This window comes from Coccinella septempunctata, chromosome 2, assembly GCF_907165205.1.
Source record: "Coccinella septempunctata chromosome 2, icCocSept1.1, whole genome shotgun sequence".
In the NCBI taxonomy this organism is placed as follows: Eukaryota; Metazoa; Arthropoda; class Insecta; order Coleoptera; family Coccinellidae; genus Coccinella; species Coccinella septempunctata.
The window spans coordinates 46,108,229-46,131,357 of record NC_058190.1 but is presented as its reverse complement, the minus strand read 5'-3'; the positions used below and the strand labels follow the sequence as shown (position 1 = coordinate 46,131,357).

The 23,129-nt window shown below is 33.3% G+C and overlaps 9 protein-coding genes across 10 annotated transcripts; 4 read left to right on the top strand and 5 right to left on the bottom strand.

The window, feature by feature from the left end:
- Positions 1-644: 644 nt before the first annotated feature.
- On the top strand, positions 645-6,317 carry LOC123307196 (cyclin-dependent kinase-like 1). 2 transcript variants are annotated; one of them, XM_044889414.1, is made up of 7 exons: positions 645-863; positions 4,305-4,494; positions 4,661-4,946; positions 5,367-5,474; positions 5,585-5,814; positions 5,907-6,041; positions 6,096-6,317. In XM_044889414.1, exons 1-7 carry the CDS (start codon positions 796-798, stop codon positions 6,201-6,203), a joined length of 1,125 nt encoding a protein of 374 aa, XP_044745349.1. In that variant the 5' UTR covers positions 645-795; the 3' UTR covers positions 6,204-6,317. The 2 variants fall into 2 exon arrangements, with proteins under 2 accessions (XP_044745349.1, XP_044745350.1); XM_044889415.1 differs by lacking the exon at positions 645-863 and adding an exon at positions 3,964-4,014.
- A 174-nt stretch (positions 6,318-6,491) lies between these two features.
- LOC123307197 lies at positions 6,492-6,962 on the bottom strand. Its single transcript, XM_044889416.1, has 2 exons — positions 6,732-6,962; positions 6,492-6,675 (listed from the first exon to the last, which is right to left on the bottom strand). Exons 1-2 carry the CDS (start codon positions 6,897-6,899, stop codon positions 6,616-6,618), a joined length of 228 nt encoding a protein of 75 aa, XP_044745351.1. The 5' UTR covers positions 6,900-6,962; the 3' UTR covers positions 6,492-6,615.
- A 157-nt stretch (positions 6,963-7,119) lies between these two features.
- On the top strand, positions 7,120-9,028 carry LOC123307296 (ribosomal RNA processing protein 36 homolog). Its single transcript, XM_044889541.1, has 3 exons — positions 7,120-7,292; positions 8,245-8,758; positions 8,814-9,028. Exons 1-3 carry the CDS (start codon positions 7,194-7,196, stop codon positions 8,912-8,914), a joined length of 714 nt encoding a protein of 237 aa, XP_044745476.1. The 5' UTR covers positions 7,120-7,193; the 3' UTR covers positions 8,915-9,028.
- A 178-nt stretch (positions 9,029-9,206) lies between these two features.
- On the bottom strand, positions 9,207-10,034 carry LOC123307298 (39S ribosomal protein L11, mitochondrial). Its single transcript, XM_044889543.1, has 3 exons — positions 9,821-10,034; positions 9,573-9,759; positions 9,207-9,522 (listed from the first exon to the last, which is right to left on the bottom strand). Exons 1-3 carry the CDS (start codon positions 9,950-9,952, stop codon positions 9,254-9,256), a joined length of 588 nt encoding a protein of 195 aa, XP_044745478.1. The 5' UTR covers positions 9,953-10,034; the 3' UTR covers positions 9,207-9,253.
- LOC123307297 (putative lipoyltransferase 2, mitochondrial) lies at positions 10,026-10,867 on the top strand. The gene has a single exon (XM_044889542.1). The coding sequence runs from the start codon at positions 10,157-10,159 to the stop codon at positions 10,862-10,864; it is 708 nt and encodes a 235-aa protein (XP_044745477.1). The 5' UTR covers positions 10,026-10,156; the 3' UTR covers positions 10,865-10,867.
- On the bottom strand, positions 10,811-12,507 carry LOC123307295 (retinol dehydrogenase 7-like). Its single transcript, XM_044889540.1, has 3 exons — positions 11,790-12,507; positions 11,551-11,703; positions 10,811-11,491 (listed from the first exon to the last, which is right to left on the bottom strand). The coding sequence occupies exons 1-3, from the start codon at positions 12,241-12,243 to the stop codon at positions 10,974-10,976; spliced, it is 1,125 nt and encodes a 374-aa protein (XP_044745475.1). The 5' UTR covers positions 12,244-12,507; the 3' UTR covers positions 10,811-10,973.
- A 575-nt stretch (positions 12,508-13,082) lies between these two features.
- Positions 13,083-13,994, bottom strand: LOC123307445 (26S proteasome non-ATPase regulatory subunit 9). The gene is made up of 4 exons (XM_044889765.1): positions 13,863-13,994; positions 13,696-13,795; positions 13,460-13,644; positions 13,083-13,404 (listed from the first exon to the last, which is right to left on the bottom strand). Exons 1-4 carry the CDS (start codon positions 13,956-13,958, stop codon positions 13,189-13,191), a joined length of 597 nt encoding a protein of 198 aa, XP_044745700.1. The 5' UTR covers positions 13,959-13,994; the 3' UTR covers positions 13,083-13,188.
- Positions 13,995-14,065: 71 nt separating this feature from the next.
- LOC123306776 (zinc finger X-chromosomal protein-like) lies at positions 14,066-17,935 on the top strand. The gene is made up of 5 exons (XM_044888914.1): positions 14,066-14,160; positions 15,415-15,623; positions 15,703-15,897; positions 16,102-16,527; positions 16,704-17,935. The coding sequence occupies exons 2-5, from the start codon at positions 15,478-15,480 to the stop codon at positions 17,437-17,439; spliced, it is 1,503 nt and encodes a 500-aa protein (XP_044744849.1). The 5' UTR covers positions 14,066-14,160; positions 15,415-15,477; the 3' UTR covers positions 17,440-17,935.
- A 1,600-nt stretch (positions 17,936-19,535) lies between these two features.
- On the bottom strand, positions 19,536-23,037 carry LOC123306777. Its single transcript, XM_044888915.1, has 4 exons — positions 22,885-23,037; positions 21,614-21,914; positions 20,679-20,953; positions 19,536-20,417 (listed from the first exon to the last, which is right to left on the bottom strand). Exons 1-4 carry the CDS (start codon positions 22,885-22,887, stop codon positions 19,647-19,649), a joined length of 1,350 nt encoding a protein of 449 aa, XP_044744850.1. The 5' UTR covers positions 22,888-23,037; the 3' UTR covers positions 19,536-19,646.
- Between the last annotated feature and the right edge of the window lie 92 nt (positions 23,038-23,129).

The window sequence follows — 23,129 nt, the reverse complement described above, 5'->3', positions numbered from 1 at the left end:
CGTTCAAATTTTATTTTCTCGTTATAGGTATCAGATACGACAAAACTACAGGAGACCATAAAGTTTAGTATTACAACAAAGCTTCTTTTTCCATTTTTTCAAATTAACAGTGGCTTCAAAACAAGATTACTTCCTTAACTAACTTTACTTCTTTTCATACAGATTTTATGCTTAAACGTCGTCTAAGAGCTCAGTCTTCGTTCAATCAACTGCTTTTGTAGCCATCAAGGTGGAAATTTGGGAACCGTGACCAACACCTTTAGTAATTTCTGAAATATTGTTCAACCATGAGTTGAATCTCATAGGTACAAAAAGACGGTTACAAACCTCGCTGAGGTAAAAAGGCTTTCTTATATAATCTGGAGGATTATCAAAATATTTACAGGGCGATTCTTCAAATAATACAAACAGAAAATTAACGAGTACTGAGAAAGGTTGACTAGATTCATCCAACCACAATGTCTGGGAAAATCATATCAACTCATCTCCATAGAAATCAACGTCTGTTATCGATCGAATTTCAAGTTCATTTCTACGTTCATATGGCCTTATCAAGATCATCATCTACTCTAGTACGGATATCAACTAGCCTTGAAAAAATCGACAATTAGGCTTGTCCTTCCACTTTGTCCAATGTCAGATATTATCTACACGTGAAAAATTATCCGAATTCAATCGTACAAAGGTTAGCTGATTTGTTACCATAGGAACCAAATATAAACAGTCCAAAATGGGTGGTATGTTCGTTCCTTTGGGGTGAATGGGTAGTTTTGCGGAGTCAGATGAAGCAATCGAATGGAGAAATGGTTCAATGGAAGTAAGTTATGGTTATTGGGGAGTCAGAAGCCATTGCTGCCGAAGAGGTGAGAACAACCTTAACTTTGCATGGAAGTTTAAGGTTAATTCGGGAATATTGATCTGTTATGCACAAAAATTATATACATAGTTGTATCTGTTGTATGAAAGAAGCGGAAGTCACATTCACCAATAAGTATTAATATAGACTCTTGGTTTATTGGATTCTCGGTAATTTTGTTATCCTTTATATGAAAGTTTTTCTCTTCAACAATAATATCGATCAGGCAAATTATTTATTGCGATCAAATGAAAATTATTTGCTGCTTTTATTTCAAATAACTTTCTCAGTCTATAGAAATTAGAAAGTCAAACACTACACAGTGAATTGAATTGAAAATAAAAACTGACAACGAAAATACTGAGAATGGGGAAAAATGATATATACCTATATTAGAAATACTAGTAGAAAGAGAATAAGCGAGTAAAGAATATTTAATTTACAAAAGTATGAGTTATATTTACACCAGAAAGGGCTTACATAAGTATTAAAAACCACTAAAACCAGGGCATATGAACATAGAAAAATATAAATGAAGCTGTATGGTCAAATTTTCAATTCCACGATTGATATTTTTACCACAGCTATCTATAGTGGGATTCTCTGTAAATGGCTGTGACTTTCACCAAGGCTTCACGTGGACGAAAAAAAAAACATATGTATAGTTCGTCAAATTAAAAAATTAATCGATCTGAAATATTTCATATCCTCTATTTAAATTAGGCTATAAGGAGCAGTATGGAAAAATCTGAAGTTATGCCAACATGGTAGCTATTGTTTTTCCGTTCGAAATTACCAAGAAAAAATACAAAAAATAGGATGAAAATGTGAAAGTGTTATTTCTTGTGAAATACAATCTGAAATGACTCGAATCTAGTTGGGAAATAAGGGCAATAACAAAAACTGTAGCCAATTCTAAACAAACAGTTGTATGTATTTACTTTTCTCCAATTAAAATGGAAAAGCTTCCTCTTAATGATCTGTTGTGCATTTTCTAGCACTACCATCACGATGTGTTTACTCTATAGACGGTTGTGGCTTTTATTACTTAATCGATACCAAAAAATAATACGAATCATTACCAAAGTCAGATTAAAAAGTAAGCAATACTTTATTCAAGGGTGACCTCTACACGTCCCCATAATAACTCTGGCCTTGCACCTTTATACAAGGTGGTTAAGAAAAACTATTACATCGGAAGGAAATGCATCGATAAAATGAGTTTCAGTTTTTTTTTATTTCGTTACGTAAACTTCCAGTATAATAAAATGAGTAACTCATTGACCTTAAAAAATCCAAAAGAAGTTTCAGGGATAAAAAATATGGAATAGGTTTCTGGTTTATTACATTATGGGTATTGATCTATAATATTATGGTTCATTTCTAATTCTCCAACACTCAAACTAGCTCGAAAACAGAGTCTCGACCATTCGCTTTTCAGTCTTTGCACCGTCACACCGTCAAAGATTATGTCGGAAACTAAAAAGTGCTAAAAAAATCTGTATTTTTTTTATTTCTGACTATCACATTTCGGGGAAGTTTTCCATAAGACTTCTTATCAACCTAACCCTAAAAAAAATTCTGCTCCAAACTTTTTTCAAGGAAAAGGGTGGAATAGCTGGAAGTAAATATTTTATGAATAGTTTCGAGAAAATTTTGGTGGTCATTCCTTATAGATAAATAGTGAGGGTCTCTCATATAACTTTTTTCTGCTATTTTTTCGCAACCATTCATCCAGACCCTGTTTAACGTTGATTGATCTTGAAATCAAGTCAAAGTAGTTGGAAAGCTTGATATTCTACAAAAACATTACCTCATTTCCCAACAACTTTCATGTACGAAACGATAAAATATCTCTTGTTGTCCATCATATATTAACTCCTGTGAAACTATTCTCCCAGAGTTCAAAGGTATTTTCTTCCGTCTCACTGTTAATGTCAGAGGGTCATAATTCTGATGTCGTGCGGTATACAATAATTTCGTGGTGCAGTAAATAGCCCTAACGTGAGTACAAATTGTTCGGCTCGTTCGATTTTTACTCATGTTCCTGGGAAATCAATATGATGACCTTTTTGATGTCTCTTTCAGAATCAAAACTGTCTCTATTAGCACAGATTACAGAGGTCAATGAAATTTCGATAATTAGAATTAGAAGAGTTGCTATTCCAGAATATGTAGCATACTAAGCTCTGCGATGATTTTTCTGGGAGATACGTGGTTCGAAATTTGACCTTCGAAAAATGGGTTCAGTTGAAAATTCGTCAAGACCGAACGGTTACATCTAGATGGATGAAATTCTCAGATTTACTACTAGAAGAGTTACTCTTTCAGAATATGTAGTAGATTTCCATCTACGGTTACTTTTAAAAACGACTCGAAAGCTGACCTTCGAAAAATCCTGGAAAAGATGGGTTCAGTTAAAAATTCGTCAAGACCGAACAGTTGCACCTAGATGGATGAAATTCTCAGTTTTATTACTAAAAGAGTTGCTCTTTCAATATATGTATCACATTTCCATCTACGGTTACTTTTATTGAGAGATAAAAAACGACTCGAAAGCTGATCTTCGAAAAATCCTGAAAAATATGGGTTCAGTTAAAAATTCGTCAAGACCGAACGGTTGCGCCGAGATGAATGAAATTCTCAGATTTATTACTAGAAGAGTTGCTCTTTCAGAATATGTATCACTTTAAATTTGGAATATTTAAATGTTTTCACAAAAGACCCAAGAAAGGAACCAATCTAATTGGCAGTAGACGACTTTCAAGTGATTGCCATCTGCCCATCATAAAGTGAAAAAAAGTATTGATAAATTCTCAATTTTACACCCTTTCCTAATTCTTCATTCGTTCAAGTAATAAAGTGGGCATTTTCTTTTTCGTATCAATCAAAACGATAAAGGGGGAAATGGCAGATATCGATTTCCATTATGAATTATTCACGTGAAAATTATACAGTGAAACTCCGTTTGTAAGTAGTCCGATAAGTTATAACGGTTCAATCGGCATATTTATTACTTTATGAGGGTTTAAATACTGTATATGCGTCCCATGTTCCTTCACAAATAGTAGCGTGATCGATGTACTGTTCACTTATGAACCTATGAACGGATCTAGTACAACCTTTTTTCAAGAAGTGCTCGAAGTGGTGGTTTGGAGGTGAGTTTTTCGTTTCAATTTAAGATAAACTTCCATAACTTACTCTTCGAGTTGCTACAGCGAGTTGATGAAGACTCGTTTCGTGAATTGTTCGGAATGAAACACGAAAAACTTTCGTAGATAGACAAGTTCTCCGAAGATCAACAGAAATCTGGTTGGCATATTCAAATATAACCCTTTTAAGACCAACTGCTCGGTTAAAAATTGACCGCCTATCATCACTTGATGTCATGTGAAATCTCATACGAACAAATAATTTTTTTTTTTATGAAAATTTTGCGTTGTTTCAGAACCAGGACTTCATCGAAGAATATGGAGAGGTATGAAAAGCTGGGAAAGCTTGGCGAAGGAAGTTACGGAGTGGTATACAAATGCAGGAGCAGGGACACAGGGGAGATAGTTGCGATAAAAAAGTTCACTGAAAGTGAGGAAGATCCCTTGATTAGAAAAATAGCTCTGAGGGAAATCAGGCTTCTCAAGGTAGGTGGCAGATATGAAAAAAAAAGGTTGACTCATAATTTTTTAATTGAGACATAAGAACCATATATTTTGTGTCTATAATACTCCTCTCCACATGCGTATATACAGCAATACTGAAAATTTTATTATGTGCAAAAAGTAAGAGTTTTTCTCTCTTTATTTGCAGAACCTCAAGCATCCCAACCTGATCAACCTCATAGAGGTGTTCAGGAGGAAGAGGAGGCTCCACCTCGTGTTCGAATTCTGTGAAAGAACGGTACTCAACGAATTGGAGAGGTTCCCTAGGGGATGTCCGGATCTGCTGACCCAGCAGATCGTATGGCAAACGTTGAAGGCAGTCGCGTATTGTCACCACCACGGCTGTATTCACCGAGACATAAAGCCGGAAAATATTCTACTTACATCGACTGGGATAGTCAAACTCTGCGATTTTGGATTCGCCAGAATGTTGAGTGAGTTTTGATTCATCATCACTCTTTTTGAACTTATAAAAACATTCTGTTCATATACAAAGGACCCAAAGTTAGATATTCCAAATGTATTATGGGATGAAATGCGCGCTCATTTATGAAAAGGCATTTTGAATTGCCAGTTACTCACATTTTTGTAATATTGGGGACTGTTTTTTCCAAATAAGGTTTTAGTTGACAATCAGTTTCGCACATATAGGGTTTTTTCTGGAAGTATGATCCTGCGGGAGTAAACAAAACCAGAAACAAAAACTTGTATTGCATCATCTAGTATTTTACATTCATTTCACGATGAAAATGCCGTTTATTTCAACATGTTTCAATGAGATTAATTGACAAGAAAGTATGAAGAACCCTTAACTATTCAGAAGTAAAGGAGGATGAAGAATATTATATTTCTAGGTCCTGGAGAAAATTACACCGACTACGTTGCAACCCGCTGGTATAGATCTCCAGAATTACTAGTAGGTGACACTCAGTATGGAACTCCTGTAGATGTATGGGCTATAGGTATATGCACATATCCTATTTTATGACCTTTTGCTAATTATCAAATAGCGAATTCAATTTTGGAATACGTTATTATCCTACTTGAATACACCAAGAAATCCCATTTTCAGGATGCGTTCTAGCAGAACTAATAAGAGGGGAAGCGATATGGCCTGGAAAATCCGATGTTGATCAGCTGTACTTGATCAGATGCACGGTAGGGGACCTTTTACCAAGACATATGCAAGCTTTCAAGAATAACGATTTTTTCCAAGGTATAATTTTGCCCACACCGCAACAACTAATACCGCTGGAATCGAAATTCCCCACCACTAGTGAGACCACCATCGACTTTTTGAAGGTATAGTCAGAGAATTTGATATTACGAATCTCAACAACAATGCATAAAGATCAAGAAACATAAAACTCACAATTAATCAACAATTTTTTCAGAAATGTCTGGATAAAGATCCCTCTAAAAGATGGACCTGCAGTGAGTTGTTAGGTCACGAATATTTCGCCAATTTCCACTTCAAAGTTGAAGAGAACGAAGTTCAAAATACCGAAAAAATATCGAGAGGTTCAAGGGTGAGAAATAAAAATGTTGATCTTGAATATAATATAGTGAAATTTTTTTTGCAGAATTCCAATAATGCAATATTACCTCAGCTTGGTTCAAACAAACTGATGAGCCCATTGAAGCAGACCATTCAACAGAAGGCTAAAATGGATCATCTACCAAATATTTGACAAAAACTTGGTTTTCTTAAGAAATAATTGGTGTTGATTGGACTGAAAACTTTTCTTGTCGTTAACTATGAAATTATAAATTTATTATGTGTGTAAATATATTTTATCGATTAATTAGAACAATTAGTGAGCTCATACTTTTTCCAAGGATAAAATATGTTCAAAAATCAAATGGGTTTCAAATCAAATCAAAGCATTCATGTATCAATGTCAAAATCACAGGTGTGCACTAAAGTAAATGAATGAGAAAAATATAAGGTGGCCGCTAAAGTAAACAGGAGCCGATTGAACCAATGATAGTGTTTAATGACAAAAATAAGCACATTTGATTTTGACTCCTTACAATCAGAAAAAATCAATATCATAAAAGTTTACAAACAAGTAACTAAATTTCCACTAGTGATTGATCACTTCAAGAATCTTTCTCATCTGCTTTTTTATCGCCCCATTTATTTTTGATGTTTTTCATAACCTGAGAAAATATAAACATATTTCAGTAAAAGAGTAGAAATGTGCAGTGCTACGTACTATATCGAAAGGATTCTTTCTGTTCGACTGATCGACCAAGTTAGGATTCTTTTGGAGGGTAAACCAACCCCAATGTAAGGTTATCAACATAGGGACCATCACAATAAGCACTAAATTTCGATTAACAAAGCCTTTTACAGCTCCAAATTTATCAGGAGAATTGGTCATTTCGACTCTTTGTTATTTTTACTTCAAAAAATAATAAAGATTGAGGTTAACTACAAAAGTCAATGTGACATAATCAAGAACCATCGAGAAACAACAAGTTATAGACAAAAGTTAGAAGAAAAGCAACAATTCTTTGACTGTTCTATGCTTTAACCAAATTGGATACTCAAACCTAAATCTATGGCTAACCAATAAACGAATAAACCAATCATAGACAAACCAATCTTCGAGATAAACAATTAATTTTTTTGATTTCCTCACGTTATATTGTTTTATTTGGAATATTCGAAGAAAATGGATCCTAAAAACTCAGAAAACGAATCGACTTCCGAAGGTGAACATCCACTTGACCTTGAAGTCTCGCCAGAAATGGAATCTGAAGATAACAAAAGGGTATTTACGAAGTTTTATATAATGTATTACAGTACTACTATAATGGGGTATTTTCCTAAAACTCAAAAAACGAATTAAAAATTATTTTTGGAAACCATTTTCCATTGGTTAGTCACCACATAAAAGGTTCCACTCAAAATTCAGTAGGAAAGAAAATATAGCCTTTGAAAAAAAATTTGTGAGAGCTTGTGACGTAGAATGCCTTTACTAGAGTCTAGTAATTTTTGTGAATTCGACAACATCGGAACTGATCAAGAGGATATTATATAGAACTTGGAACATAAATGCATTTATGTATTTATGTTCCAAGATACAGAATTATATCTTCCTGAAACCGATGACAGTTTCTGACATTGTTTTAAACGTTCTTGTCAGATTGTTATAACTTGTGGAAATGGAGTCGAATTTTTCAAAAGCAAGCAGTGAAAATTTACCACCTGTAAACTTTTTCATATTGATGACTTTAGGAACCTATAAAATATATCAGCAATGCCTTCTTTCATCAACAATAACAGCCCAAGGAAGATCGAATATTAACTGACAATAAACAACCATAGACTCAATAATATATTATCAAGTCTATGGAGATCAGAAAACATTGATGAGCATTGATGGCAATACACAACCATAGACGCAATAATATATGGAGATCAGAAAATTTGATGAGAAACATTGATGAGTGTTCCAACGATGCCGGATTGTAAAAGTGACGTAGAATGTTTCTGGGAGAATGCCTCCGCGATGTGAATTTCCGTAATTAAAAACAGGCAAAATACAACTGTTAAAATAGAAAAAAAATACTTTTCCATATATTTGAGATATGAGGATTTCGTTGATATATATTTTGAAATTTAGGAAAATACCCCATTCCAGCTACATAACTTTCTCATCATATTGTGTATGCTAGCGTAATGAATGTTACTAATTTCATCAATTTATCAAACATTTGCAGTCCAAAATCAGGAAACAACTATCCAATATGTCTTTCGAAGATATACAGAAGTTGAAGGAAAAAATTGGAGCAAAGGTGTATAATCAAGTGGTCTTAGGAATAAAAACTAATAAACCAAAAACTGACTTCAAGAGAACAAACAAAAACCGGCCGAGAGAAATGAGTTCTAAAATTCGAGTTAGGGCACAGCTTCCTTCCGTAAGAACTAAGAAAAATGTACCACGTGATCCACGATTCGACTCAATGTGTGGTGATTATGATGGCAAAGAATTCAGAGAAAATTATAAATTTATTAATGATATGAGGAAAAATGAGAAAAAAGAATTGGAGAAGGAATTGGCTATAACTTCTGATCCTGAAAGGAAAACACAGATCAAATTTTTAATTCAAAGGATAGGTAACCAAATAAGAGAAGCAGAAAAGACAGAAAAACTAGAACTACAAAAATTAGAAGAGAGTAGGGAAATCAGGGAAAAACTTCAGAAAGGTGAAAAACCAATATTCAAAAGGAAATGTGAGTACAAATTATCATTTATCGCAATTATTATTAATTTCATATTCTGTTTCAGCTGAAAAGAGGGTGGGTGAACTTCTGAATAAATATGAAGAATTGAAAAAGTCGAATAAACTTCAGAAACATATTGAAAAAAGACGGAAGAAGCAATGTTAATTGGTTCATTTAGTGAAGTGTTCCTCATGTTCAAAAATTTTCAGTTCATTGATAAGCATTATATTTCAAAAGTTTTATTAATAAGAGCATATATTACATATATACAACTTCCAAGGAGAAGTTCATTTAAATTAAAAGGGGCGAGGTCTGAACTTGTTTCAAATACCACATATAAAAAATAAAAAGAAATATTTTTGTTGGATAATATTTATCTAATCTGCCATTGAAATTCTAAATCAAAAAAGGAATTCTCAGATGTTTAATTAAAAAGGGAGTGACTAAAAATCGGCAATTTGAGTAAATGAATTTATTACCTCTACATTAGAATGTATCTACCAGTTATCCTGTTCTCAACATTTTAACTTCTTTCTTTTCTTGGAGTTCTTTTTGAACTTCCTCCACAAACTGTTTCCTTTTCTCTAAAAATTCACTATATTCTTTGGCATCTAAACTTTTAACAACTTTAATTCCACATGACCTAGCTGTTCCACATATCATTTCACAAATTTGTTGAAGAGGCTTAATCTGTAGAGGTGGATCCTCCTGTTTTATTTTAGCTATCTCGTAAACATGTTTCAATGTAACCATACCAGCTATTTCATCTCCCCCTATAAACACTTAATTTGAGAGTATATTCAAAACAATAACGTGCAGTAACCTTTTAGTGCGGCTTTCTGAATTCCAGCAGCTTGTTTCAAATAATAAACTACAGGAGGTTTGTGAATAATAAGTTCATAGCTACGATCAGGGTTAACAAAAACTTTCGTTGGTAATGGTATTCCTTCTTTGATATCTTTCGTTTTCTCATTAAAATCTTTACAAAACGCAGCAATATTGATTCCTCTCTGAAATTGATAATTTTTGTTCATGGAACTTATTTTATTAATAGAATGGATGCTAATTTACCTGCCCAAGTACTGGACCCAAAGGTGGACCAGCAGATGCTAATCCGGCTGGAATATTCGTTCTTATATGTCCGTGCTTAATTTTTTCAACTGATTTTTTCATATTTTTCAATCTAGAAGCCGCTTTGGACATTTTCGTGTATTGTTTGTAAATTTTCTCAATTGAGGTCTCTGATTAAGGTAAGGTTAATTTTTTAGCGCTGACCACAGAATATCCCCCATTTCCCGTTTTGTGTGAAGAAGAAAAGATTGCTCTTTGAAAATTAACCCAAAGGATATTTTTTCTTTTCAGTCCCTTTTATTTATTTTGTTCTTAATCTTGTTAAAAAGAGTGGTTATGTCCCCACTCGTTAAAATATTGAAACTAGGAACGTTGAGTTACGAAACAGGCCTAAAGCTGCAATGTTTCATGGCAAGAAAACATATTTTGGCCGAGAACCAAAATACTTTACTTCTTTTGGAGCACAAGCCTGTGTATACAGTTGGTTTAAGATCATCAACTTATGACGAAAACGTAGAAAAGAAACTGAGAACACTTGGGGCCGACTTTCATAGAACAAATAGAGGTGGTTTAATAACTTTTCATGGTCCTGGTCAATTGATAGCCTACCCTATTTTGAATTTAAAAGAGTTCAAATTAACTATGAAGTGCTACATAGCATCTTTAGAAAAAACAATTATCAGCCTCTGTGATTTACTGAATCTGAATGCTTATACTTGTGAACATACAGGAGTTTGGATAAATGATAAAAAAGTTTGTGCAATAGGCGTACATGGTAGTCGATATATCACAACTCATGGGTTAGCCCTTAACTGTTCTTTAGATGTGCTTAAATGGTTTGAACATATAGTTCCCTGTGGCATCGAAGGAAAAGGTGTAACAAGCTTGTCTAAAGAACTTCAAAAAAGTTTCAGTGTCAATGAAGCTGCTGATTTATTTTTAAATGTGTTTAGCGATACCTTCAGATGTGAATATATTGATTTATCAAAAGATGAAAACAACAGTTTATTGGCCGAAGTATTATTATTAAAAAATCAAACATGAAAATTGTTAATTTTTCCCCAGAAAATTTCAATAACATCATGGAGGTTCCGAAAGTAAATCTTTATAGAAAGAATTATTGTATAAAAAAATTTTGTTCTTTGAGTTCACTTTAAGCTATTATATCAATTTCAGATTTTGTATACTTTGGTATATGCATAAATTTTTCAATAAAAAAGTCCTTAATTGTTGTAGGACTCCAGTAAAATAATGAGTGATAAATTAAATATCTCCATGGCTCATTTTTGTAAACAATTCTTGGTGAAACATTTAAAAGAGCTTCTTCAAATAACTCGTAGAGTTTAGGATCTTGAACTTTCCTAACTTCTGAAGGGGGCTTGATGACTGTTAAGTATGTGTGATATTCTCTGAAATATCTGTTGTAAAAGGATTTTTGTTCTTTGGACATGTTGACATACATTTCATCTGCATATTTTGGTTGGTTTGCCATAATATTGCTCTGAGTCGTGAAAGATCCAGGAATTAAATTCACTACTTTAATTCCATACTTTGCGGTTTCTAATCTGAGAGCTTCACTCCAGCCCTTCAATCCATATTTAGTTGCACCATATACAGAAAGTCCCGGGAGACTCTGATTACTACAATGACTACTTATGTTTATAATTCTACCTAAAATGGAAATTTATTTTACATATATATTGAAAAAATGAATATTTTATATTATCAACCTCTATATTTTCTTAATAAGGGAAGAAACTCCTTTGTCATCATCATTGGGCCTAGCAAATTAACGTTCATTTGTTGAGATATATGTTTCTGAGTTAACCATTCAAACTCTCCAAAAATCATTATTGCAGCATTATTCACAACAGCATATAAATCTGTAATATAAAGAGACTTGAATATTTATCATTATTTAGTAATCTGACATACTTCCAAGTTAACATGAATAATGCTAGTTACTCACTGTATCTATTAGCATCTAAAAATATCTCTACATATTTCACTACCTCAGTGATGTTATTATGATCCGTTAAATCTAAGAGAAGTGGAACTATTTGATCTTCAGAATATTTCTCTTTTATTACTTGAGCACCTTGCGACTTCAGATTCAAAAATCCAGCGATGACAGTGAAACCTATATCTGCCATATGTTGGGCAAATGAAAATCCCAAACCAGAGTCACATCCTGTTATGAAAATTACATTTTTGGATGACGGTGTCAATTTTTCTGTGTTGTGAAGAGCATACATCAAACAAGATCCTGTTAAACCAATCATAGCCGCTGTTCTAAAAAAATTACTTGTGTCGAAACCATCAACCAGTAACTTTGCCATTCCAAAGAGCCCTGCCCCAACCGCAGTGTAAGCTTCATTTAAAATTTCGAAAGCTGTGAGGGAATATTTCGATATCGTTCCCATTTTCGGTTCACAATTTTTAAATATCAACCAGAAAAGGTTGATAGGTTATATTCATTCAAACCTTCGAAGCTATAAAGTTGAACATTTCACTATCACTTTACTTTTCTTAAATTTTCATTGTTTCCATTCACACTGATAGATTTACTAGAGATAAATTTTTTTCGATCTGACTAATACAACATTTCAACTGATTTTCCTTTCATATGAGATGAATTTCTTGTATTTAAATGAAATCATTCTAAATGCCATTCACAGATCACAACTGTAATAGCTGTATTCGGGTTCGGCTTTTGGACGGTCCGAGGATGGTTCTAGAACTGCGCAGAGGATTTTATACTAGGGCGCAACAGTTTTGCGCAGTCCTAGAACAATTTTCGGACCGTCCAAAAGCCGAACCCGAATACAGCTATAATGTGCGGTCATTGAATAATATAAATATCATAAATAAATTTATTATTTTAAATGCAGACAAATGAAATAAATATTTATTGCAATTTGCAAATGTTTGAAGACCATAGACACAAACGAATTAAAAAATTTTTTCAATCATTGAATAGCCGTTCTTGTTCTTGGGCTAGAGTACTTACCAGAGAAGTCATATCTCTGGTACTTACCTCAGATCTGTGGTACTTACAGGGGGGTACTTACCAGGAGGGGTAAGTTGATGCACTACTCAGATCGCCGAAAGTATTTTATTTTCCTTTCCTTTCGTAAGCTTTTAGAGGTGTAAGCCTAGGATTAAAGCTCTATAATCCTTGCTGTACACTACATTTCAGCCCATGTAGATTAAAATGAAATATATCCATTTATTTTAACTTTTATAATATACTCCATCGAAATCGAAGTTGATTGTTTTTCTTTATTCACTAAAATTTCACCAGTATACAAAGTTTTACCACTCTAGATATATGATGCATGATGAACAAATAATAATTAAAATAAGATTTATTCAAGTGGGATGATGTTGCATCCTAATAGACCCCTTCCCTTCCATCTTTTTGGTCTTAATTCAGTTGTTACAAATTGATCACCTCGTTTCACTTTCACATTCAAAGATTTTCCTTCTGAATGTTGAACGACTGCAGCAATGTCGCTTAAACTTTTGAAATTGCCTTTGTTTATAGATCCAAATTCTACCAATTCATCACCCACATTCAAACCCTTAAATAAAAATGATTTTCTAAGGAAACTTTTCAGTTAAACAGATCAATCTTACAGAAAATTGTGCTGGTGAATCATCACTAACTATATTAATCTTTGCGAATGGTAATTTGTGGACCATCTTATTAGATCTTTCTTCCATTTCCACATCGTGATTGGCTAGTAAGTTAGATGAGGAATAATAACCATAGAGCCCTTGTTCTATCTCTTTCATCAGAGCCTTATGATCATTCTGTAAACCTATAATTGTTTTTTATAAGAGAGAATCTACAACAATTAGAAGGCACTCACATATGATTTTATTTCGAGCATGCCTTACTTGATAAATGTCTATTGAGTTGATGGGATATCCTTCAGCATCAACGAGAGGGTCATTCATTTGTACACCATTCTAGAAAATATCAATGTATAGATCTTGACTGAAAAATTATTATCACCTTATAATGTATTTGTAATACCGAGTGTAAAACATCAGTCAATTCCTTTATTTCATTTTCAATCCTTTCTTTTCTATCCATCAGGTTCAGCACTTCTTGTCTGATTTCTTGGTTCATATTTATAATGTTATGATTAATAATCTAATTTTATTACTATTATTATTATGTTTTATTATAAGGAATCTAACGATTCTCAGGTCAGGATGAATTTCAGTTTCAAAATAAATATTTTATATTTCTATGGATACAGCTGTCACTTCTGACAACAATTTATAACCTGTCGAAAAAAAAAAATATTTCCCAGTCGCACTAATCGTAGGCATAAAGTAAGTCAAGATAGAGGGGAAACTGAGATAGAAAAACTGGACCCCTTATTTAGTTTGTTGAACCACCGCATGGGGTCGCTTCCATCGCCGATTTTACGTTTGTAAACATTTCCATAACCTCATTCTTTTCGTCTTTGTCTGCAGTGAGAAGTGCATCGTGATTCCTAAGTGTTTTTTCTGATAATTGAATAATATGTCGGAAAATAGAAATATTAAAAGCAATAAATTTTGTGTGCCGAACTGTGGTGATAAGACTAGTAGACGTCATCGGTTTCCTGAAGCAGATAATAAACAACCGGAAATTATCAAACTTTGGATGGAAAAAGTTTGTAATCCCTTGTTGACTACTAAAAGTACAGAACAAATACGAAAATCCTATTTTGAGTGAAAGTGTGAATTTATTTTTACATGGATATTAGTGCTTTATGATGAAGGGTTTTCCCAAATTGAATTGAATTGAAAAAATCAGCAAAGTACTGATGAAACGTCGACTAAGTTAAAAAAAAACAGTGTTTTCCTTCAGTCCTATAACCAATAATTCCCATAGGACATTATAATTATTTCTATTTTATTTTTTACATATTTTCCATTTTATTTTTTACATATATGCCCATACACTTTGATGTATATATCGACATTAGAATCATTTCTATTTTATTTTTTTCCTATCAAGTCCATACACTTTGATGTATATATGGACATTAGAATTATTTCTATTTTATTTTGTACTCATAAACCCATACACTTTGATGTATATTATATGGATATTAGAATTATTTCTATTTTATTTTTTACTTATAAACCCATACACTTTGATGTATATTATATGGACATTAGAATTATTTTTATTTTATTCTTTACATATAAGGCCATACACTGTGATGTATATATGATTTATTTATGAAGAAATATAGTTATATCATTGCCTACATATGTGTTTTTTTTATTCAAGTCATCAAGCTTCTGAGAACATTGGATTTGAAACAACTCGTACTGGAATGGTAATATAGCATCTTGACATGCTATATTAACTCATTCCAGTACGTTGTTTCAATCCCGAACTTCAAAAATCAAATCAAATGATTTTAAATAGGAAGCATTTCAAATTTTCCCGCTCATTTGTTTCGAATTCCGACCGCTAGAGGGCGCTTTTATTTCCTCGAACCACCGCATGGGGGCGCTGAAACTTGACCCCACTTCTTAGTAGGGGAGTTTCCCTTCTATATCGGTGTGTTCTGTGATCGTAGGTACAAGCAAATAATAGTGGGCTAGTGGAGAATGATCCAATTTTAATTTTAAATAGAGCCAAGATGAAAGAAGTTGACGACCGCTCATCAATAGAACTGAAAAAACTAGAAAATAATCCCGAAATAGAAATTTTACCTGTAAATTTTATCCCTTTGAAAGAAACTAATGAAGAATTAGATAATTCGGACATTTCCTATCCTGGAGTAGAGTAAGGAATTATACTATTTTATACAATTCAAATGAAGATAAGTTGATAGGCAAGTATACGATTTTATGTATCCTTTCAGAATAGCTGAAATTTATAACCGAACAGCAGAACCCTCAGATACAACCAACCTGGAGTTGAAAAATGAAAATATTGATATTGAAAATGAAGGGTTGTGTTACGATATCAAAACAGAAAATGAGTGTATTCAAGCACTGGAAAATAGAGTCGATAGCATTAATACACCAGTGAATGCTAATATGAAAAAATATAATGAGTGAGTTTTCCACATTTACTTATTTTATAATTTTTTATGCCATTATTTTAGCAGTATGTTTAGATAGTTAATTCTTCATAGCTTTCTTTGTATATTGATGAAGACGAAGAATTTTAGCTCATCTCTTTTGTTATTTTGGTTGACAATCCAGTTTAATGAGGATCCAGTCTAATGTTTATCTCATGACAATAATTTTTTTTGTAGAAATTATATGGTGGATAAACCTTTGGAAGGCGCAGTTGATTCTGGAGACAATGAATTTCATTGCCAATTCTGTAATCAGTCTTTTGGTAAAAAATATCTTTTGAAGAAACATCTGGAAGCAGTGCATTTCAAAATGAAACCATTCAAGTGTGATAAGTGTGACTTCAGAGCCCTACATAATTGTAGTCTACAACACCACATAAGTGCAGTACACCTAAAAATAAAACATAAATGTGACTTGTGCGACTACACAACTACATGGAAATCTCAATTACAGACTCATTTACATTTTGTCCACTCCAAAACGAAAACATATCCATGTTATCTGTGTGATCACATCTTTCCTCGGAAGTACGCCCTCCAGCATCATGTCAAGACTGTCCACTCTAAAATAAGGGATCATAACTGTCATTTGTGTGAGTATAGGTGAGTAGGCATTTCTCTTCATTCTGCTTGTTGAGTGTCTTTCTATTTGTGAGACAGTGAAACAATTATCGCAATACTGTATTCTACAACTATTTATACTGCAATAAAAATTTTAAGATGTTCAAAAGAAGTGTGGGAGGTTAAGAGATGCTATTAAGATATTTCCTTCCTTCCAGTGCTGCAGATAGATGCACACTAGATAATCACATTCGTGCAGTCCATCTAAAAATAAAACATAAATGTGACTTTTGCGACTACAGTAGTGGATGGCCTTCCCAACTGCGAAACCACATTAATACAACTCATTCAAACCAAGCCAGCAAATGTACTTTCTGTGACCGAAAGTTCACCAGGGCCTATGCAATGAAACAACATATAAGGGCAGTGCATTCTAAGATAAAGAATCATTCCTGCCATCTTTGTGAGTATACCTCAGCACAAAGCTCCAACTTGAAGGCTCACATTGAAGCAGTACACTTTAAGCATAAGCCGTTTGAATGTGAGTTTTGTGGCCATAATTTCAATCAGAGAAGTTCGCTCAGGAAACATATAGAGTGTGTTCATTTAAGAGCTAAAAAGTTCAAGTGTGAATTCTGTGATTACAAAACATCAGCTAGCGGTTACCTAAAAGCTCATATTGATGCAGTTCATAAAAATGTGAGAAAATATAAGTGTGATTTATGCGGAAAGGGCTTCTCTCAAACTGCTCATAGGAAGTTGCACATGGCCAGATTTCATGCTGATATCCTTGATGAAGATGATGTTGAAGAAGATAATGATGAGTATGAAGATGATGAAGAAGAGGAAAACTTACAATATGAAGATGACAAACAAGAGGAAAACTTACAGGATGATGTTGAAATCAAAATAGAAGAACCAGAATTAGTAACTGAAGAATCATTGAATGAATAGATCGATTATTCTGTCAATAATGCTTGATGAATTCAGATTTTTAAAATGGGACAATTTTGCACTGTAGACAAGGTTAGTGGAAAATTGAATTGAAATTGCATTTGGCATGTGGATTTTTTAGATAAAACATCAGATAATGTAGTAATTGAATAGGCAATTGCCTATTCACTAATTGAAAACTTACATAAAATTGCATATATAAATCATTTGTTTTTGATGGAAATCTAATTATCACTCCTCCTTTCAAGTCTGTATTGACTATTGAACATTTTTGTTCTGAAGGATAATGGGAAGGAAAGGATAAAAACTGACATAACGAATAAATATTTATATGGGTTTGAAAAAACAAGAACAAATATGTCTCCACTTGGCGCCAAACACAAGTTTCTGTGTGCATTCACATTTCAAGGAAAAGGCATGCAGGTTTTATGAATTCAAGGGTGTTTTTACTTTTTGGAATACAATATGCAGTGCAATGCAACATCTTTCAATTATTTTAACCCTCTAATACCCAAGTCCGCCTTGAGAATGGTTGCATATAAGTGGATACAAAATTATTCTGCCCATGTCCGCCTTCAGTATAGGTTCATTTTGTGAGAACAGGTGTTAATGTAAATCAGTTAACTATTTGCGAAAAAAAGATGTAGATTACATAAGCTAATTTGAAACTATACGGAAATAATTATAAAAAAGGAAAAAAAACTTGGGCATTAGAGGGTTAAATGTAGAGGTTCATGGGTATGGGTGCACTTGCAAAAATTTGGATTTGATTTTCAATATTTATTTATGTTTTATTTTATTCAATATTGAGACTGCTGGTCGGATCTTTGGTTTTGATTAACCAATTTTAATAGTCTTGAATTGGAACCTGGATCATGCCTGAAAAATATGAAAACCTTGTGGGTGATTTAAATTGTATAACCATGAGCTGTGGTGTAAATAGGAATTAATTTTGGAGGAAAGGCAGAGGAAACTAGTTTGTATTTTATTATGTTAGGAACGCAAAATCCTGACGCGTAGTAACGGCGTCTGGAAAGCCATTAAGCACGCCACTGATCATGAAAAAAGGGAACCAAAACGAAAGTTATCTAATGTAAATAATCATTCTTCAGAAATTGAGTTTGCCCCCTATTAGTATATTTCATGTTCTTAATGTGGAAGTCACTCACATTATTTTAAACTTGTATCTTGGCTCCTGAAAAACTTCTTGGATATAACTGCCTCAAAAATTCAATTTCGTCACCAAATCTACAAGGTGTTTTTAGAGCTGAATTTTTGTTTCAAATTGATACAAAGATTAAACTACGCATAATTTGTACATAAGGTTAAATTGATTCAGGCTGATTATAAATATGTATAAATAAAATATAAATTAGTATATAATGAGACATGACTATTGATTAGTGTTGCTGAATGTTCTTGATTTTATATTACTCCGATGTACAGGGTGATTGACGAAGACCGTCTACTGCAAGTTCTGGGAAAACTAGCATCAATATTGACTTCAAAAAACACAGAATGAAAATACACAGTGCAAATCATTGCCAAACTGAAATAAATTTCTGATTTAGTTGTATAACTCAAAAACTATTCGATTTGGGTATAGGTCAGACGCTTATTTTCAGCTAAATATTGACGCTAGTTCTTCCAGAACCTGTAGTAGACGATCTACTATCACTCTCTACAATGTAATTGAAATATTTTCAGAATACTTGAGAATGGCTCAATAATGTGATTTATTCATTCTAGTCTTAAAGTTAGATGAAACTTAATGCATAAAAAAAACGAGAAAAATTTATTCATATTATCGAATTGAAACTTGTATTGGTTTTATTGTGTTAAATTTTCCAATTTCAATAAAATATTCAGACAGAAAATTTCTTTGAATTACTTATCTCTTTTTATGTGTAATCTGCCTCAAACTTCCAAGAAATGCTTTGGATGGATGCGAATTTATTCTAGGAAATGAAAATATTGAATGAAACTATCTGCCTTGGAGGGGGGTCTCTTCTGTTGTTTTAGGCTGCGAAAGAGCCTTGCTAGTGATAGAAGATTGAACGAAATGGTAACTCGATGTGACAACAAAAATGCAGAGATTTCAGTCTAATAATATAAAGTTTAATAGTAAAATCATTGAGTAAATAACAAAGTTCATGAATAAAAACATATCTTATAAAAATTTCACAATTACAACATCATTTTATTTCTCAATTTTCTCTGTACTCATTCATAAATACTTTAGTCAATTGAATTACTCTATCTTTCTGTTCAGAAGTCATATTTTCCAATCTTTGTTCAACTGACATATTCTCCATACCTCCCACTTTTTCCATCATGTCGAAAACGGCTTCACTCCAGTAAAAAATGGGATTGATCCACTGAGCCATCATGTAGCCGCATAAGCTGCATCTCTTGAGTTCACTATCAATCCATTCGTATGTTAAGGGTTCCAAAAGACCATCAATGTCAGAAATGTTCATTTGCCTCTCAGTGCACACGTCATAGATGGACTGATGCAAGTGCATAAGATAATAACTGAGGAGAGCCTCTCGTTGATTAGTTAAAAATGCTGTAGCAAAATTGACATATAGGAAGAAACATAGGTCTGTTGCTGGAGAGCTGTATACAATGTGTTGCCAATCTAAGAGCATACTCAGATCGTTACGGTAGAGTAAATTATTTATCCAGAAATTTCCATGATTCACTACCATAACTGGAGCCTCTTTATTGATTATTTCTCTCTGTTTGTTCCACGCCTTCTCTTTCAGTTCTTTCAAGGTTTCTATGTACTCTTGAGCATTTGGTTCGTTACGAACCCTGAGGAGTTCAATAGTTGTATCTATTGTACTAGCTTGCTTTTCCGCGAGCTTTATAGTTTCGCTCAGGGGGACTTGTGTTATTTGTTTGATCATTTCTTCGAAGTAGGGCTTGTTCAATTTTTTCATAACGATAGATGCTGCGTGCAATTTGGCCATTTCCTGTAAAATTTTCAGTTCTAAGAGTACTAGGAACTATGTTTGGAATTGGTGGTTACAATAGAAAGAAATCTGAATAGAAATGGAAAAAAGGGATCCAGACAAATACTCACCAATGGAAACTACATAGAAATTTGACTTTGAGCAATGTTATCAACAACTGAGCAATAAGGGAGGCAACATTCGTTTAGATAATATCAATTAACAAGGCAAAAATAGCGAAATTTTGAGTGTTTTTCTATATAGACTAACAAAATTTCTTACCCGAATGGGAGACCACACTTGATTCCAAGAAATGACGTATTTTCTATTCATGCATTCGAAGTACTTATTGGCCATATCTTCAAGGATCACGGTAGTTGGATTTCCATATACGTATGTTGGCACCCTCAAGGGTCCATTTGAGTAAACGTCCAAAGCCATCAGAACTTTTTCATAGGCCAATATTTCATTCTTGAAGGCGATATCAGTGTGCATTAGGGCGTTGTGTTCCTCATCCTCGGGTCTGGATTTGACGAAAATCGACTTGCGAATTCCGTCTGCAATGAAAAAAGAAAAAAGAACAAATGTTGACTATTTAATATCCTTTCAAGCTTTTATTTTTAACTTTTGATGGAAAGTAATAAGTAATGCTGTAAGTTTTTTCTGGTGATCAAGTTAAGAAATAACTTGTTCCCTTATGTATTTTTAATTAACATTCAATGCTTAGTAAAATCACTTGAGTGAGATGAATCTGGTAGTATCTTCAAGAATAAGTGAAGATAATTAACAGTCTTACTTATGATATAGGTAATATTATATTTACTTATGGGTGTATTAGTGTGTACTTGTGATAGTGAAAGTGTTTATGTAGGGTAAGTAACAGTGACTCTTTCCATTAACAAGAAAGCTAATTGGAAACACATGCTTTTTATGAGATATTTGGGCCAAAAAGTTAACACTTAGCATTTATGTACCGCGTGTTTTAATTCCTTGAGAATTTTAAAACCGCTAGAAAAGAAAGTAGAGGAATACCCAGCATTTATGAGAAAATTCATATTTTTTTTTTAACGACTGCCAAATAGTGCACCTTTCCCTACTTAATCTCAAAATAAGCTATAGAATAACAACGCGCTCAGAAGAATGACGAATATTTTTTTGAAATTGATTTCGGCAATAATAAACCAATATATGTGACAAATTAAGCAGCTTTTTTTTACCTCTACGTATAGTAGTGTATTTCCTGGCGTACGCGTCACCCTCAACCCTGACTGTACAAACAGTTTGAGGCCTCCTCTTCTTCGTATGTTCGAATTTGATCCTCCAAGCATCAGATATGAAATTATTTCCTCTAGAAGTTGCCGGTTCCAATTGGACGTCCGAAACTGTCACCTCTGCATTCCAGAACATTCCCAGGATACCTTCCAATGTTGACCTGTCTACCTGTTTATTTTTTATGAGTTGTGTGGATGCGGCTGCCATATTTGGACGTGGGCGGTAGGTGGGAAATTTACACGTAAACTGAAAAAAAAATGGGATAACTTAGTAGGAACTGACTCATTCATGTTCATTCTAATTGTGTAAGTTTTTCAGGAAAACTTCAAGTTTTTATGTTTATGTTTTATGCATGTACAGGGTGTCTCAGATATAGGTTCAGAAGCTCAAAATAAGCCCAAAAATTCCTATGGATTCGTGCGTGAAAACCCATTAAAGTGTTGCTTCAAAGATGACGACTTCTTTAGAGATTTATTCAATTTTTTCAGAGGGACGATAAACAAATGAAATTTTGCAGGGGTGAAAGAATAAATTTGATTCTTTTTTTGGTCTGTTTTTGGACATCACATCGGCATAATCTATCTTTTTACGATAAAAACTCAGGAAACAATAAAAGTTTTCAAATGAAATTGTCTTTTCAATGCATAATTTCTAATTATATTCAAAACCCGTGAGAAGTTATAGTAGAAAATCAAAAAAGGTTGTCGATTTCACCCCTCTCTAGCTATGAGGGATGACTATCATGCTGACCTTATAGGGGGGACACCACCAAAAAATTTTTTTGTCTTCTCGTTCCCATAGAATGACCGCCATTTTTCAGGTGGCTATATCTAAGCAGGGGCTGTTCAAAAAATATTGAAAGACGCACACAAGAATCGCCCCTTAAGATATTTCCGAACTATTCATTTTCACCCTGTATAGAAATATCTTTACTCCATTACAAAAAGGGCCAGTTCAAAAACCAATATTACCTCTAGTAAAACTCGCACAAAATACTTGTAAATATCGTTCAAAATTCTTTACCCAAAATAATCTACAACTCAATTGAACATTTCAAATCTCTCACAAAAAAAATTGAACGTTGAGGAGTTAACAATCCTATAAAGGTTTCCTTGCATAGGTACATTAAATTGAAAATAATAAAATAAGAGAATCAACGAGTTTCCCGCAGAAGAAAATATTTTCCAATCAAAGTTTTTCCAAAAAAAGGTCTTACCATACACAAGAGACGACTGTACAACAAGAGGTCACGAGTACACACTGATCGACGTCTTTCTATTTGGTATCATTAACTGTAGGTCCACACATATGTTCGATATTTTTTCTATCCGATTTTCTTCATATGAACGTTTTTCATTGTTGTTATTTCCTGAAATGTGAAATGAAATTACATTCCATTGAAGAAATAAAAAAATATTCGAGAAAAGGGCAATTTCAAGGAAATTTTAGGGTGAGGAGTGT